The sequence below is a fragment of the Salvelinus fontinalis genome, chromosome 25, assembly GCF_029448725.1.
Source record: "Salvelinus fontinalis isolate EN_2023a chromosome 25, ASM2944872v1, whole genome shotgun sequence".
Taxonomy (NCBI): domain Eukaryota; kingdom Metazoa; phylum Chordata; class Actinopteri; order Salmoniformes; family Salmonidae; genus Salvelinus; species Salvelinus fontinalis.
The window spans coordinates 40,134,503-40,151,807 of NC_074689.1; the positions used below are offsets into that span (position 1 = coordinate 40,134,503).

Genomic DNA, 17,305 nt, shown 5'->3' on the forward strand with positions numbered 1-17,305 from the left:
AGAACTGAACCATAGAGACGGCGCATGGTAGAACTAAATGAGAGAGACAGTGCATGGTAGAACTAAACGAGAGAGAGACGGTGCATGGTGGAACTATACGAGAGAGAGACTGTGCATGGTAGAACTAAACGAGAGAGAGGTGGTGCATGATAGAACTAAACGAGAGAGAGATACAGTGCACGATAGAACCAAACGAGAGAGATGGCGCATGGTAGAACTAAACGAGAGAGACGGTGCATGGTAGAACTAAACGAGAGAGACGGTCCATGGTAGAACTAAAAGAGAGAGATGGTGCTTGGTAGAACTAAAAGAGAGTGACGGTGCATGGTAAAACTAAAAGAGAGAGAGACGGTGCATGGTAGAACTAAACGGGAGATAGGTTGTGCATGATAGAACTAAACGAGAGAGATACAGTGCATGGTAGAACTAAACAAGAGAGAGACGTGCATGATAGAACTAAACGAGAGAGACGGTGCATGGTAGAACTAAATGAGAGAGACAAGCATGGTAGAACTAAACGAGAGAGCCAGTGCATGGTAGAACTAAAAGAGAGAGACGGTGCAGGGTAGAACTAAAAGAGAGAGACGGTGCAGGGTAGAACTAAACGAGAGAGACAGTGCATGGTAGAACTAAACAAGAGAGAGACGTGCATGATAGAACTAAACGAGAGAGACGGTGCATGGTAGAACTAAACGAGAGAGACGGTGCATGGTAGAACTAAACGAGAGAGACGGTGCATGGTAGAACTAAACAAGAGAGAGACGTGCATGATAGAACTAAACGAGAGAGACGGTGCATGGTAGAACTAAACGAGAGAGACGGTGTATGGTAGAATTAAACAAGAGAGAGACGTGCATGATAGAACTAAACGAGAGAGACGGTGCATGGTAGAACTAAACGAGAGAGACGGTGTATGGTAGAACTAAACGAGAGAGACGGTGCATGGTAGAACTAAACAAGAGAGAGACGTGCATGATAGAACTAAACGAGAGAGACGGTGCATGGTAGAACTAAACGAGAGAGACGGTGTATGGTAGAACTAAACGAGAGAGACGGTGCATGGTAGAACTAAACGAGAGAGACGGTGCATGGTAGAACTAAAAGAGAGAGACGGTGTATGGTATAACTAAACGAGAGAGACGGTGCATGGTAGAACTAAAAGAGAGAGACGGTGCATGGTAGAACTAAACGAGAGAGACGGTGCATGGTAGAACTAAACGAGAGAGACGGTGCATGGTAGAACTAAACGAGAGAGACGGTGCAGGGTAGAACTAAAAGAGAGAGACGGTGCAGGGTAGAACTAAAAGAGAGAGACGGTGCAGGGTAGAACTAAAAGAGAGAGACGGTGCAGGGTAGAACTAAACGAGAGAGACAGTGCATGGTAGAACTAAACAAGAGAGAGACGTGCATGATAGAACTAAACGAGAGAGACGGTGCATGGTAGAACTAAACGAGAGAGACGGTGCATGGTAGAACTAAACGAGAGAGACGGTGCATGGTAGAACTAAACAAGAGAGAGACGTGCATGATAGAACTAAACGAGAGAGACGGTGCATGGTAGAACTAAACGAGAGAGACGGTGTATGGTAGAACTAAACAAGAGAGAGACGTGCATGATAGAACTAAACGAGAGAGACGGTGCATGGTAGAACTAAACGAGAGAGACGGTGTATGGTAGAACTAAACGAGAGAGACGGTGCATGGTAGAACTAAACAAGAGAGAGACGTGCATGATAGAACTAAACGAGAGAGACGGTGCATGGTAGAACTAAACGAGAGAGACGGTGTATGGTAGAACTAAACGAGAGAGACGGTGCATGGTAGAACTAAAAGAGAGAGACGGTGTATGGTAGAACTAAAAAAGAGAGACGGTGCATGGTAGAACTAAACGAGAGAGAGAGAGACGGTGCATGGTAGAACTAAAAGAGAGAGACGGTGTATGGCAGAACTAAACGAGAGAGACGGTGTATGGTAGAACTAAACGAGAGAGACGGTGCATGGTAGAACTAAACGAGAGAGACGGTGCATGGTAGAACTAAACGAGAGAGAGAGAGACGGTGCATGGTAGAACTAAAAGAGAGAGACGGTGTATGGTAGAACTAAAAGAGAGAGACGGTGCATGGTAGAACTAAACGAGAGAGAGAGAGACGGTGCATGGTAGAACTAAAAGAGAGAGACGGTGTATGGTAGAACTAAACGAGAGAGACGGTGCATGGTAGAACTAAACGAGAGAGACGGTGCATGGTAGAACTAAACGAGAGAGACAGTGCATGGTAGAACTAAACGAGAGAGACGGTGCTTGGTAAAACTAAATGAGAGAGACGGTGCATTGTAGAACTAAACGAGAGAGACGGTGCATGGTAGAACTAAACGAGAGAGAGACGGTGCATGTTGGAACTAAACGAGAGAGAGAATGTGCATGGTAGACCTAAACGAGAGAGACGGCTAGAACTGAACCATAGAGACGGCGCATGGTAGAACTAAATGAGAGAGACAGTGCATGGTAGAACTAAACGAGAGAGAGACGGTGCATGGTGGAACTATACGAGAGAGAGACTGTGCATGGTAGAACTAAACGAGAGAGAGGTGGTGCATGATAGAACTAAACGAGAGAGAGATACAATGCACGATAGAACCAAACGAGAGAGATGGCGCATGGTAGAACTAAACGAGAGAGACGGTGCTTGGTAAAACTAAACGAGAGAGACGGTGCATGGTAGAACTAAACGAGAGAGACGGTCCATGGTAGAACTAAAAGAGAGAGATGGTGCTTGGTAGAACTAAAAGAGAGTGACGGTGCATGGTAAAACTAAAAGAGAGAGAGACGGTGCATGGTTGAACTAAACGGGAGATAGGTTGTGCATGATAGAACTAAACGAGAGAGATACAGTGCATGGTAGAACTAAACAAGAGAGAGACGTGCATGATAGAACTAAACGAGAGAGACGGTGCATGGTAGAACTAAATGAGAGAGACAAGCATGGTAGAACTAAACGAGAGAGCCAGTGCATGGTAGAAGTAAACGAGAGAGAGACGGTGCATGGTAGAACTAAACGAGAGAGACGGTGCATGGTAGAACTAAACGAGAGAGAGAGAGACGGCGCATGGTAGAACTAAACGAGAGAGAGACGGTGCATGGTAGAACTAAACCAGAAGGAGACGGTGCATGGTAGAACTAAACGAGAGAGAGACGGTGCATGTTGGAACTAAACGAGACAGACGGTGCATGGTAGAACTAAAAGAGAGAGATGGTGCTTGGTAGAACTAAAAGAGAGAGACGGTGCATGGTAGAACTAAACGAGAGAGACGGTGCATGGTAGAACTAAAAGAGAGATACGACGCATGGTAGAACTAAACGAGAGAGACGGTGCATGGTAGAACTAAACCAGAGAGACGGTGCATGGTAGAACTAAACCAGAGAGAGACGGTGCATGGTAGAACTAAACCAGAGAGAGACGGTGCATGGTGGAACTAAACGAGAGAGATGGTGCATGGTAGAACTAAAAGAGAGATACGACGCATGGTAGAACTAAACGAGAGAGACAGTGCATGGTAGAACTAAAAGAGAGATACGACGCATGGTAGAACTAAACGAGAGAGACGGTGCATGGTAGAACTAAACCAGAGAGACGGTGCATGGTAGAACTAAACGAGAGAGACGGTGCATGGTAGAACTAAAAGAGAGAGATGGTGCATGGTAGAACTAAAAGAGAGATACGACGCATGGTAGAACTAAACGAGAGAGACGGTGCATGGTAGAACTAAACCAGAGAGACGGTGCATGGTAGAACTAAACCAGAGAGAGACGGTGCATGGTAGAACTAAACCAGAGAGAGACGGTGCATGGTAGAACTAAACCAGAGAGACGGTGCATGTTAGAACTAAACGAGAGAGAGACGGTGCATGGTAGAACTGAACGAGAGAGACGGTGCATGGTAGAACAAAGAGAGAGACGGTGCATGGTAGAACTAAACGAGAGAGAGACGGTGCATGGTAGACCTAAACGAGAGAGACGGCTAGAATTGAACCAGAGAGACGGCGCATGGTAGAACTAAACGAGAGAGACGATGCATGGTAGAACTAAACCAGAGAGAGACGGTGCATGGTAGAACTAAACCAGAGAGACGGTGCATGTTAGAACTAAACGAGAGAGAGACGGTGCATGGTAGAACTAAACAAGAGAGAGACGTGCATGATAGAACTAAACGAGAGAGACGGTGCATGGTAGAACTAAATGAGAGAGACAAGCATGGTAGAACTAAACGAGAGAGCCAGTGCATGGTAGAAGTAAACGAGAGAGAGACGGTGCATGGTAGAACTAAACGAGAGAGACGGTGCATGGTAGAACTAAACGAGAGAGAGAGAGACGGCGCATGGTAGAACTAAACGAGAGAGAGACGGTGCATGGTAGAACTAAACCAGAAGGAGACGGTGCATGGTAGAACTAAACGAGAGAGAGACGGTGCATGTTGGAACTAAACGAGACAGACGGTGCATGGTAGAACTAAAAGAGAGAGATGGTGCTTGGTAGAACTAAAAGAGAGAGACGGTGCATGGTAGAACTAAACGAGAGAGACGGTGCATGGTAGAACTAAAAGAGAGATACGACGCATGGTAGAACTAAACGAGAGAGACGGTGCATGGTAGAACTAAACCAGAGAGACGGTGCATGGTAGAACTAAACCAGAGAGAGACGGTGCATGGTAGAACTAAACCAGAGAGAGACGGTGCATGGTGGAACTAAACGAGAGAGATGGTGCATGGTAGAACTAAAAGAGAGATACGACGCATGGTAGAACTAAACGAGAGAGACAGTGCATGGTAGAACTAAACGAGAGATACGACGCATGGTAGAACTAAACGAGAGAGACGGTGCATGGTATAACTAAACCAGAGAGACGGTGCAAGGTAGAACTAAACGAGCGAGACGGTGCATGGTAGAACTAAAAGAGAGAGATGGTGCATGGTAGAACTAAAAGAGAGATACGACGCATGGTAGAACTAAACGAGAGAGACGGTGCATGGTAGAACTAAACCAGAGAGACGGTGCATGGTAGAACTAAACCAGAGAGAGACGGTGCATGGTAGAACTAAACCAGAGAGAGACGGTGCATGGTAGAACTAAACCAGAGAGACGGTGCATGTTAGAACTAAACGAGAGAGAGACGGTGCATGGTAGAACTGAACGAGAGAGACGGTGCATGGTAGAACAAAGAGAGAGACGGTGCATGGTAGAACTAAACGAGAGAGAGACGGTGCATGGTAGAACTAAACGAGAGAGACGGTGCATGGTAGAACTAAACGAGAGAGAGAGACGGTGCATGGTAAAACTAAACGAGAGAGAGATACAGTGCATGGTAGAACTAAACAAGAGAGAGATGTGCATGATAGAACTAAACGAGAGAGACGGTGCATGGTAGAACTAAATGATAGAGACAAGCATGGTAGAACTAAACGAGAGAGACAGTGCATGGTAGAAGTAAACGAGCGAGAGACGGTGCATGGTAGAAGTAAACGAGAGAGAGACGGTGCATGGTAGAACTAAACGAGAGAGAGACGATGCATGTTAGAACTAAACGAGAGAGAGAGAGACGGTGCATGGTAGAACTAAACGAGAGAGACGGCGCATGGTAGAACTAAACGAGAGAGACGGTGCATGGTAGAACTAAACGAGAGAGAGACGGTGCATGTTAGAACTAAACGAGAGAGAGACGGTGCATGGTAGAACTAAACGAGTGAGACGGTGCATGGTAGAACTAAACGAGTGAGACGGTGCATGGTAGAACTAAACGAGAGAGAGAGAGACGGTGCATGGTAGAACTAAACGAGAGAGACGGCGCATGGTAGAACTAAACGAGAGAGACGGTGCATGGTAGAACTAAACGAGAGAGAGACGGTGCATGTTAGAACTAAACGAGAAAGAGAGAGACGGTGCATGGTAGAACTAAACGAGTGAGACGGTGCATGGTAGAACTAAACGAGTGAGACGGTGCATGGTAGAACTAAACGAGAGAGAGACGGTGCATGGTAGAACTAAACGAGAGAGACGGCGCATGGTAGAACTAAACGAGAGAGACGGCGCATGTTAGAACTAAACGAGAGAGAGACGGTGCATGTTAGAACTAAACGAGAGATACGGTGCATGGTAGAACTAAACGAGAGAGAGACGGTGCATGGTAGAACTTAACGAGAGAGACGGTGCATGGTAGAACTAAACGAGAGAGACGGTGCATGGTAGAACTAAACGAGAGAGACGGTGCATGGTAGAACTAAACGAGAGAGACGGTGCATGTTAGAACTAAACGAGAGAGACGGTGCATGTTAGAACTAAACGAGAGATACGGTGCATGGTAGAACTAAACGAGAGAGAGACGGTGCATGGTAGAACTAAACGAGAGAGACGGTGCATGTTAGAACTAAACGAGAGAGACGGTGCATGTTAGAACTAAACGAGAGATACGGTGCATGGTAGAACTAAACGAGAGAGAGACGGCGCATGGTAGAACTAAACGAGAGAGAGACGGTGCATGGTAGAACTAAACCAGAAGGAGACGGTGCATGGTAGAACTAAACGAGAGAGAGACGGTGCATGTTGGAACTAAACGAGACAGACGGTGCATGGTAGAACTAAAAGAGAGAGATGGTAATTGGTAAAACTAAAAGAGAGAGACGGTGCATGGTAGAACTAAACGAGAGAGACGGTGCATGGTAGAACTAAAAGAGAGATACGACGCATGGTAGAACTAAACGAGAGAGACGGTGCATGGTAGAACTAAACCAGAGAGACGGTGCATGGTAGAACTAAACCAGAGAGAGACGGTGCATGGTAGAACTAAACCAGAGAGAGACGGTGCATGGTGGAACTAAACGAGAGAGATGGTGCATGGTAGAACTAAAAGAGAGATACGACGCATGGTAGAACTAAACGAGAGAGACAGTGCATGGTAGAACTAAACGAGAGATACGACGCATGGTAGAACTAAACGAGAGAGACGGTGCATGGTATAACTAAACCAGAGAGACGGTGCAAGGTAGAACTAAACGAGCGAGACGGTGCATGGTAGAACTAAAAGAGAGAGATGGTGCATGGTAGAACTAAAAGAGAGATACGACGCATGGTAGAACTAAACGAGAGAGACGGTGCATGGTAGAACTAAACCAGAGAGACGGTGCATGGTAGAACTAAACCAGAGAGAGACGGTGCATGGTAGAACTAAACCAGAGAGAGACGGTGCATGGTAGAACTAAACCAGAGAGACGGTGCATGTTAGAACTAAACGAGAGAGAGACGGTGCATGGTAGAACTGAACGAGAGAGACGGTGCATGGTAGAACAAAGAGAGACGGTGCATGGTAGAACTAAACGAGAGAGAGACGGTGCATGGTAGAACTAAACGAGAGAGACGGTGCATGGTAGAACTAAACGAGAGAGAGAGACGGTGCATGGTAAAACTAAACGAGAGAGAGATACAGTGCATGGTAGAACTAAACAAGAGAGAGATGTGCATGATAGAACTAAACGAGAGAGACGGTGCATGGTAGAACTAAATGATAGAGACAAGCATGGTAGAACTAAACGAGAGAGACAGTGCATGGTAGAAGTAAACGAGCGAGAGACGGTGCATGGTAGAAGTAAACGAGAGAGAGACGGTGCATGGTAGAACTAAACGAGAGAGAGACGATGCATGTTAGAACTAAACGAGAGAGAGAGAGACGGTGCATGGTAGAACTAAACGAGAGAGACGGCGCATGGTAGAACTAAACGAGAGAGACGGTGCATGGTAGAACTAAACGAGAGAGAGACGGTGCATGTTAGAACTAAACGAGAGAGAGACGGTGCATGGTAGAACTAAACGAGTGAGACGGTGCATGGTAGAACTAAACGAGTGAGACGGTGCATGGTAGAACTAAACGAGAGAGAGAGAGACGGTGCATGGTAGAACTAAACGAGAGAGACGGCGCATGGTAGAACTAAACGAGAGAGACGGTGCATGGTAGAACTAAACGAGAGAGAGACGGTGCATGTTAGAACTAAACGAGAGAGAGAGAGACGGTGCATGGTAGAACTAAACGAGTGAGACGGTGCATGGTAGAACTAAACGAGTGAGACGGTGCATGGTAGAACTAAACGAGAGAGAGACGGTGCATGGTAGAACTAAACGAGAGAGACGGCGCATGGTAGAACTAAACGAGAGAGACGGCGCATGTTAGAACTAAACGAGAGAGAGACGGTGCATGTTAGAACTAAACGAGAGATACGGTGCATGGTAGAACTAAACGAGAGAGAGACGGTGCATGGTAGAACTTAACGAGAGAGACGGTGCATGGTAGAACTAAACGAGAGAGACGGTGCATGGTAGAACTAAACGAGAGAGACGGTGCATGGTAGAACTAAACGAGAGAGACGGTGCATGTTAGAACTAAACGAGAGAGACGGTGCATGTTAGAACTAAACGAGAGATACGGTGCATGGTAGAACTAAACGAGAGAGAGACGGTGCATGGTAGAACTAAACGAGAGAGACGGTGCATGTTAGAACTAAACGAGAGAGACGGTGCATGTTAGAACTAAACGAGAGATACGGTGCATGGTAGAACTAAACGAGAGAGAGACGGTGCATGGTAGAACTAAACGAGAGAGGCGGTGCATGGTAGAACTAAACGAGAGAGACGGTCCTTACCTTGACGGTGTAGTTGAAATAGTCGGCCGACTGCATGAAGCGGAGATAACCATCAGTCTCCTGTGTGGCAACGGTGAGGACCAGCAACTTCTCTGGAAAGAACGGAAAACAAAACATTAAACCAGATCCAGACGTGTGTAATCATCGTAATCATAACGGCAAATTAAACCAATTTATCACTTTTATTGGTCCTATGTCCGGCACGATGACAGTTTACCCAATTGCAAGGAAGGCCTGCATTCTTACCACAGTGAAATGTTTGGATAAGGAAATAAAATGAGCATTTTATTGCTCCAAAGCCTGGCGTACATTTAAAGACACAACTCGCACCAAAATATACATGTTGTTTTTCCCTATAAAGTAGTGGTCATCCCGTTCCTCCCATCGTGATCCCAACCAACCCACAGATCTGGGTCAACACGTTGATGACTGCCTGGTTCAGCAGCGCTATGACACATCGTAATAACGTACGGACAGAACAGCTACATGTAACATGAGGAATTTTGCATATAACAACATATTTCAGAAAAGGTAATTTAATTTTTGGGGTGAAAGGAAGTTCCCGGACCTCCAAGTTCCCGGACCTCCAAGTTCCCGGACCTCCAAGTTCCCGGTCCGCGCTTACAAAATGCACATTTCCTCTGGGTGTGAGGGCTGAGGCTAGGGCTAGGGTTGAGGCTGCGACCAGAGATACCTCCAGTAAGAGAAGTCAATGCCACAGCCTCGTGCGAAAACACATCACGCTGGATGAGGAAGTAGGGAGGGAGGGAAGTAGGAGCTGAGCACTGATTGTTTGAGGGAACAGCCCCTGAGAAATGTTATGAAAACATACACTGAGTGGAGGGAGGGTGTTTTCATTATAATGACAAATACTGCATTAATATCACTGTAGTGAAATACCTCCATCTAACTGTAGTGAAATACCTCCATCTAACTGATACCTCCATCTAACTGTAGTGAAATACCTCCATCTAACTGTAGTGAAATACCTCCATCTAACTGTAGTGAAATACCTCCATCTAACTGATACCTCCATCTAACTGTAGTGAAATACCTCCATCTAACTGATACCTCAATCTAACTGTAGTGAAATACCTCCATCTAACTGTAGTGAAATACCTCCATCTAACTGTAGTGAAATACCTCCATCTAACTGTAGTGAAATACCTCCATCTAACTGTAGTGAAATACCTCCATCTAACTGTAGTGAAATACCTCCATCTAACTGTAGTGAAATACCTCCATCTAACTGTAGTGAAATACCTCCATCTAACTGATACCTCCATCTAACTGTAGGGAAATACCTCCATCTAACTGATACCTCCATCTAACTGATACCTCCATCTAACTGATACCTCCATCTAACTGATACCTCCATCTAACTGATACCTCCATCTAACTGATACCTCCATCTAACTGATACCTCCATCTAACTGATACCTCCATCTAACTGATACCTCCATCTAACTGATACCTCCATCTAACTGATACCTCCATCTAACTGTAGTGAAATACCTCCATCTAACTGATACCTCCATCTAACTGATACCTCCATCTAACTGTAGTGAAATACCTCCATCTAACTGATACCTCCATCTAACTGATACCTCCATCTAACTGATACCTCCATCTAACTGATACCTCCATCTAACTGTAGTGAAATACCTCCATCTAACTGATACCTCCATCTAACTGATACCTCCATCTAACTGATACCTCCATCTAACTGATACCTCCATCTAACTGTAGGGAAATACCTCCATCTAACTGATACCTCCATCTAACTGATACCTCCATCTAACTGATACCTCCATCTAACTGATACCTCCATCTAACTGATACCTCCATCTAACTGATACCTCCATCTAACTGATACCTCCATCTAACTGATACCTCCATCTAACTGTAGTGAAATACCTCCATCTAACTGATACCTCCATCTAACTGATACCTCCATCTAACTGTAGTGAAATACCTCCATCTAACTGATACCTCCATCTAACTGATACCTCCATCTAACTGATACCTCCATCTAACTGTAGTGAAATACCTCCATCTAACTGATACCTCCATCTAACTAATACCTCCATCTAACTAATACCTCCATCTAACTGATACCTCCATCTAACTGATACCTCCATCTAACTGATACCTCCATCTCACTGATACCTCCATCTAACTGATACCTCCATCTAACTGATACCTCCATCTAACTGTAGTGAAATACCTCCATCTAACTGATACCTCCATCTAACTGATACCTCCATCTAACTGATACCTCCATCTAACTGATACCTCCATCTAACTGATACCTCCATCTAACTGATACCTCCATCTAACTGTAGTGAAATACCTCCATCTAACTGATACCTCCATCTAACTAATACCTCCATCTAACTGATACCTCCATCTAACTGATACCTCCATCTAACTGGAGTGAAATACCTCCATCTAACTGATACCTCCATCTAACTGATACCTCCATCTAACTGATACCTCCATCTAACTGATACCTCCATCTAACTGATACCTCCATCTAACTGATACCTCCATCTAACTAATACCTCCATCTAACTGATACCTCCATCTAACTGGAGTGAAATACCTCCATCTAACTGATACCTCCATCTAACTGATACCTCCATCTAACTGATACCTCCATCTAACTGATACCTCCATCTAACTAATACCTCCATCTAACTGATACCTCCATCTAACTGATACCTCCATCTAACTAATACCTCCATCTAACTGATACCTCCATCTAACTGATACCTCCATCTAACTGATACCTCCATCTAACTGATACCTCCATCTAACTGATACCTCCATCTAACTGATACCTCCATCTAACTGATACCTCCATCTAACTGATACCTCCATCTAACTGTAGTGAAATACCTCCATCTAACTGATACCTCCATCTAACTGATACCTCCATCTAACTGATACCTCCATCTAACTGATACCTCCATCTAACTGATACCTCCATCTAACTGTAGTGAAATACCTCCATCTAACTGATACCTCCATCTAACTGATACCTCCATCTAACTAATACCTCCATCTAACTGATACCTCCATCTAACTGATACCTCCATCTAACTGATACCTCCATCTAACTGATACCTCCATCTAACTGATACCTCCATCTAACTGATACCTCCATCTAACTGATACCTCCATCTAACTGATACCTCCATCTAACTGTAGGGAAATACCTCCATCTAACTGATACCTCCATCTAACTGATACCTCCATCTAACTGTAGTGAAATACCTCCATCTAACTGTAGTGAAATACCTCCATCTAACTGTAGTGAAATACCTCCATCTAACTGTAGTGAAATACCTCCATCTAACTGTAGTGAAATACCTCCATCTAACTGATACCTCCATCTAACTGATACCTCCATCTAACTGGAGTGAAATACCTCCATCTAACTGATACCTCCATCTAACTGATACCTCCATCTAACTGATACCTCCATCTAACTGATACCTCCATCTAACTGATACCTCCATCTAACTGATACCTCCATCTAACTGATACCTCCATCTAACTGATACCTCCATCTAACTGATACCTCCATCTAACTGATACCTCCATCTAACTGTAGGGAAATACCTCCATCTAACTGATACCTCCATCTAACTGATACCTCCATCTAACTGTAGTGAAATACCTCCATCTAACTGATACCTCCATCTAACTGATACCTCCATCTAACTGATACCTCCATCTAACTGATACCTCCATCTAACTGTAGTGAAATACCTCCATCTAACTGATACCTCCATCTAACTGATACCTCCATCTAACTGATACCTCCATCTAACTGATACCTCCATCTAACTGATACCTCCATCTAACTGATACCTCCATCTAACTGATACCTCCATCTAACTGGAGTGAAATACCTTAATCTAACTGATACCTCCATCTAACTGATACCTCCATCTAACTGATACCTCCATCTAACTGTAGTGAAATACCTCCATCTAACTGATACCTCCATCTAACTGATACCTCCATCTAACTGATACCTCCATCTAACTGATACCTCCATCTAACTGATACCTCCATCTAACTGATACCTCCATCTAACTGATACCTCCATCTAACTGATACCTCCATCTAACTGATACCTCCATCTAACTGTAGTGAAATACCTCCATCTAACTGTAGTGAAATACCTCCATCTAACTGTAGTGAAATACCTCCATCTAACTGTAGTGAAATACCTCCATCTAACTGATACCTCCATCTAACTGATACCTCCATCTAACTGATACCTCCATCTAACTGATACCTCCATCTAACTGATACCTCCATCTAACTGATACCTCCATCTAACTGATACCTCCATCTAACTGATACCTCCATCTAACTGTAGTGAAATACCTCCATCTAACTGATACCTCCATCTAACTGATACCTCCATCTAACTGATACCTCCATCTAACTGATACCTCCATCTAACTGATACCTCCATCTAACTGATACCTCCATCTAACTGATACCTCCATCTAACTGATACCTCCATCTAACTGATACCTCCATCTAACTGTAGTGAAATACCTCCATCTAACTGATACCTCCATCTAACTGATACCTCCATCTAACTGATACCTCCATCTAACTGATACCTCCATCTAACTGATACCTCCATCTAACTGATACCTCCATCTAACTGATACCTCCATCTAACTGATACCTCCATCTAACTGATACCTCCATCTAACTGATACCTCCATCTAACTGATACCTCCATCTAACTGATACCTCCATCTAACTGATACCTCCATCTAACTGATACCTCCATCTAACTGAGTGAATACCTCCATCTAACTGATACCTCCATCTAACTGATACCTCCATCTAACTGATACCTCCATCTAACTGTAGTGAAATACCTCCATCTAACTGAATACCTCCATCTAACTGATACCTCCATCTAACTGATACCTCCATCTAACTGATACCTCCATCTAACTGATACCTCCATCTAACTGATACCTCCATCTAACTGATACCTCCATCTAACTGATACCTCCATCTAACTGTAGTGAAATACCTCCATCTAACTGTAGTGAATACCTCCATCTAACTGATACCTCCATCTAACTGATACCTCCATCTAACTGATACCTCCATCTAACTGATACCTCCATCTAACTGATACCTCCATCTAACTGATACCTCCATCTAACTGATACCTCCATCTAACTGATACCTCCATCTAACTGTAGTGAATACCTCCATCTAACTGATACCTCCATCTAACTGATACCTCCATCTAACTGATACCTCCATCTAACTGATACCTCCATCTAACTGATACCTCCATCTAACTGATACCTCCATCTAACTGATACCTCCATCTAACTGATACCTCCATCTAACTGATACCTCCATCTAACTGTAGTGAAATACCTCCATCTAACTGATACCTCCATCTAACTGATACCTCCATCTAACTGATACCTCCATCTAACTGATACCTCCATCTAACTGATACCTCCATCTAACTGATACCTCCATCTAACTGATACCTCCATCTAACTGATACCTCCATCTAACTGATACCTCCATCTAACTGATACCTCCATCTAACTGATACCTCCATCTAACTGATACCTCCATCTAACTGATACCTCCATCTAACTGTAGTGAAATACCTCCATCTAACTGATACCTCCATCTAACTGATACCTCCATCTAACTGATACCTCCATCTAACTGATACCTCCATCTAACTGATACCTCCATCTAACTGATACCTCCATCTAACTGATACCTCCATCTAACTGATACCTCCATCTAACTGATACCTCCATCTAACTGATACCTCCATCTAACTGATACCTCCATCTAACTGATACCTCCATCTAACTGATACCTCCATCTAACTGATACCTCCATCTAACTGATGATACCTCCATCTAACTGATACCTCCATCTAACTGATACCTCCATCTAACTGATACCTCCATCTAACTGTAGTGAATACCTCCATCTAACTGATACCTCCATCTAACTGATACCTCCATCTAACTGATACCTCCATCTAACTGATACCTCCATCTAACTGATACCTCCATCTAACTGATACCTCCATCTAACTGATACCTCCATCTAACTGATACCTCCATCTAACTGATACCTCCATCTAACTGAATACCTCCATCTAACTGTATGAAATACCTCCATCTAACTGATACCTCCATCTAACTGATACCTCCATCTAACTGATACCTCCATCTAACTGATACCTCCATCTAACTGATACCTCCATCTAACTGATACCTCCATCTAACTGATACCTCCATCTAACTGTAGGAATACCTCCATCTAACTGATACCTCCATCTAACTGATACCTCCATCTAACTGATACCTCCATCTAACTGATACCTCCATCTAACTGATACCTCCATCTAACTGATACCTCCATCTAACTGATACCTCCATCTAACTGATACCTCCATCTAACTGATACCTCCATCTAACTGTAGTGAAATACCTCCATCTAACTGATACCTCCATCTAACTGATACCTCCATCTAACTGATACCTCCATCTAACTGATACCTCCATCTAACTGATACCTCCATCTAACTGATACCTCCATCTAACTGATACCTCCATCTAACTGATACCTCCATCTAACTGATACCTCCATCTAACTGATACCTCCATCTAACTGATACCTCCATCTAACTGATACCTCCATCTAACTGATACCTCCATCTAACTGATACCTCCATCTAACTGATACCTCCATCTAACTGTATGATACCTCCATCTAACTGATACCTCCATCTAACTGATACCTCCATCTAACTGATACCTCCATCTAACTGATACCTCCATCTAACTGGGAATACCTCCATCTAACTGATACCTCCATCTAACTGATACCTCCATCTAACTGATACCTCCATCTAACTGATACCTCCATCTAACTGATACCTCCATCTAACTGATACCTCCATCTAACTGATACCTCCATCTAACTGTATGATACCTCCATCTAACTGATACCTCCATCTAACTGATACCTCCATCTAACTGATACCTCCATCTAACTGATACCTCCATCTAACTGATACCTCCATCTAACTGATACCTCCATCTAACTGATACCTCCATCTAACTGATACCTCCATCTAACTGATACCTCCATCTAACTGATACCTCCATCTAACTGATACCTCCATCTAACTGATACCTCCATCTAACTGATACCTCCATCTAACTGATACCTCCATCTAACTGATACCTCCATCTAACTGATACCTCCATCTAACTGATACCTCCATCTAACTGATACCTCCATCTAACTGATACCTCCATCTAACTGATACCTCCATCTAACTGATACCTCCATCTAACTGATACCTCCATCTAACTGATACCTCCATCTAACTGATACCTCCATCTAACTGATACCTCCATCTAACTGATACCTCCATCTAACTGTGTGAATACCTCCATCTAACTGATACCTCCATCTAACTGATACCTCCATCTAACTGATACCTCCATCTAACTGATACCTCCATCTAACTGATACCTCCATCTAACTGATACCTCCATCTAACTGATACCTCCATCTAACTGATACCTCCATCTAACTGATACCTCCATCTAACTGATACCTCCATCTAACTGATACCTCCATCTAACTGATACCTCCATCTAACTGATACCTCCATCTAACTGAGATACCTCCATCTAACTGATACCTCCATCTAACTGATACCTCCATCTAACTGATACCTCCATCTAACTGATACCTCCATCTAACTGATACCTCCATCTAACTGATACCTCCATCTAACTGATACCTCCATCTAACTGATACCTCCATCTAACTGATACCTCCATCTAACTGATACCTCCATCTAACTGATACCTCCATCTAACTGATACCTCCATCTAACTGATACCTCCATCTAACTGATACCTCCATCTAACTGATACCTCCATCTAACTGATACCTCCATCTAACTGATACCTCCATCTAACTGATACCTCCATCTAACTGATACCTCCATCTAACTGATACCTCCATCTAACTGATACCTCCATCTAACTGATACCTCCATCTAACTGTATATACCTCCATCTAACTGTAGTAAATACCTCCATCTAACTGATACCTCCATCTAACTGATACCTCCATCTAACTGATACCTCCATCTAACTGATACCTCCATCTAACTGATACCTCCATCTAACTGATACCTCCATCTAACTGATACCTCCATCTAACTGTAGTGAAATACCTCCATCTAACTGATACCTCCATCTAACTGATACCTCCATCTAACTGATACCTCCATCTAACTGATACCTCCATCTAACTGATACCTCCATCTAACTGATACCTCCATCTAACTGATACCTCCATCTAACTGATACCTCCATCTAACTGATACCTCCATCTAACTGATACCTCCATCTAACTGATACCTCCATCTAACTGTATAAATACCTCCATCTAACTGATACCTCCATCTAACTGATACCTCCATCTAACTGATACCTCCATCTAACTGATACCTCCATCTAACTGATACCTCCATCTAACTGATACCTCCATCTAACTGTATACCTCC

The 17,305-nt window shown here is 43.7% G+C and overlaps 1 protein-coding gene across 2 annotated transcripts in view; it reads right to left on the reverse strand.

The window, feature by feature from the left end:
* Positions 1-17,305, reverse strand: part of LOC129823271 (procollagen-lysine,2-oxoglutarate 5-dioxygenase 2-like) — a 213,219-nt gene that overhangs the window by 150,940 nt on the left and 44,974 nt on the right. For both annotated transcript variants that reach the window (XM_055882196.1, XM_055882195.1), the window contains exon 2: positions 8,680-8,771. In XM_055882196.1, coding sequence (XP_055738171.1) covers positions 8,680-8,771 — 92 coding nt within the window. The remainder of the gene's footprint in view (positions 1-8,679; positions 8,772-17,305) is intronic.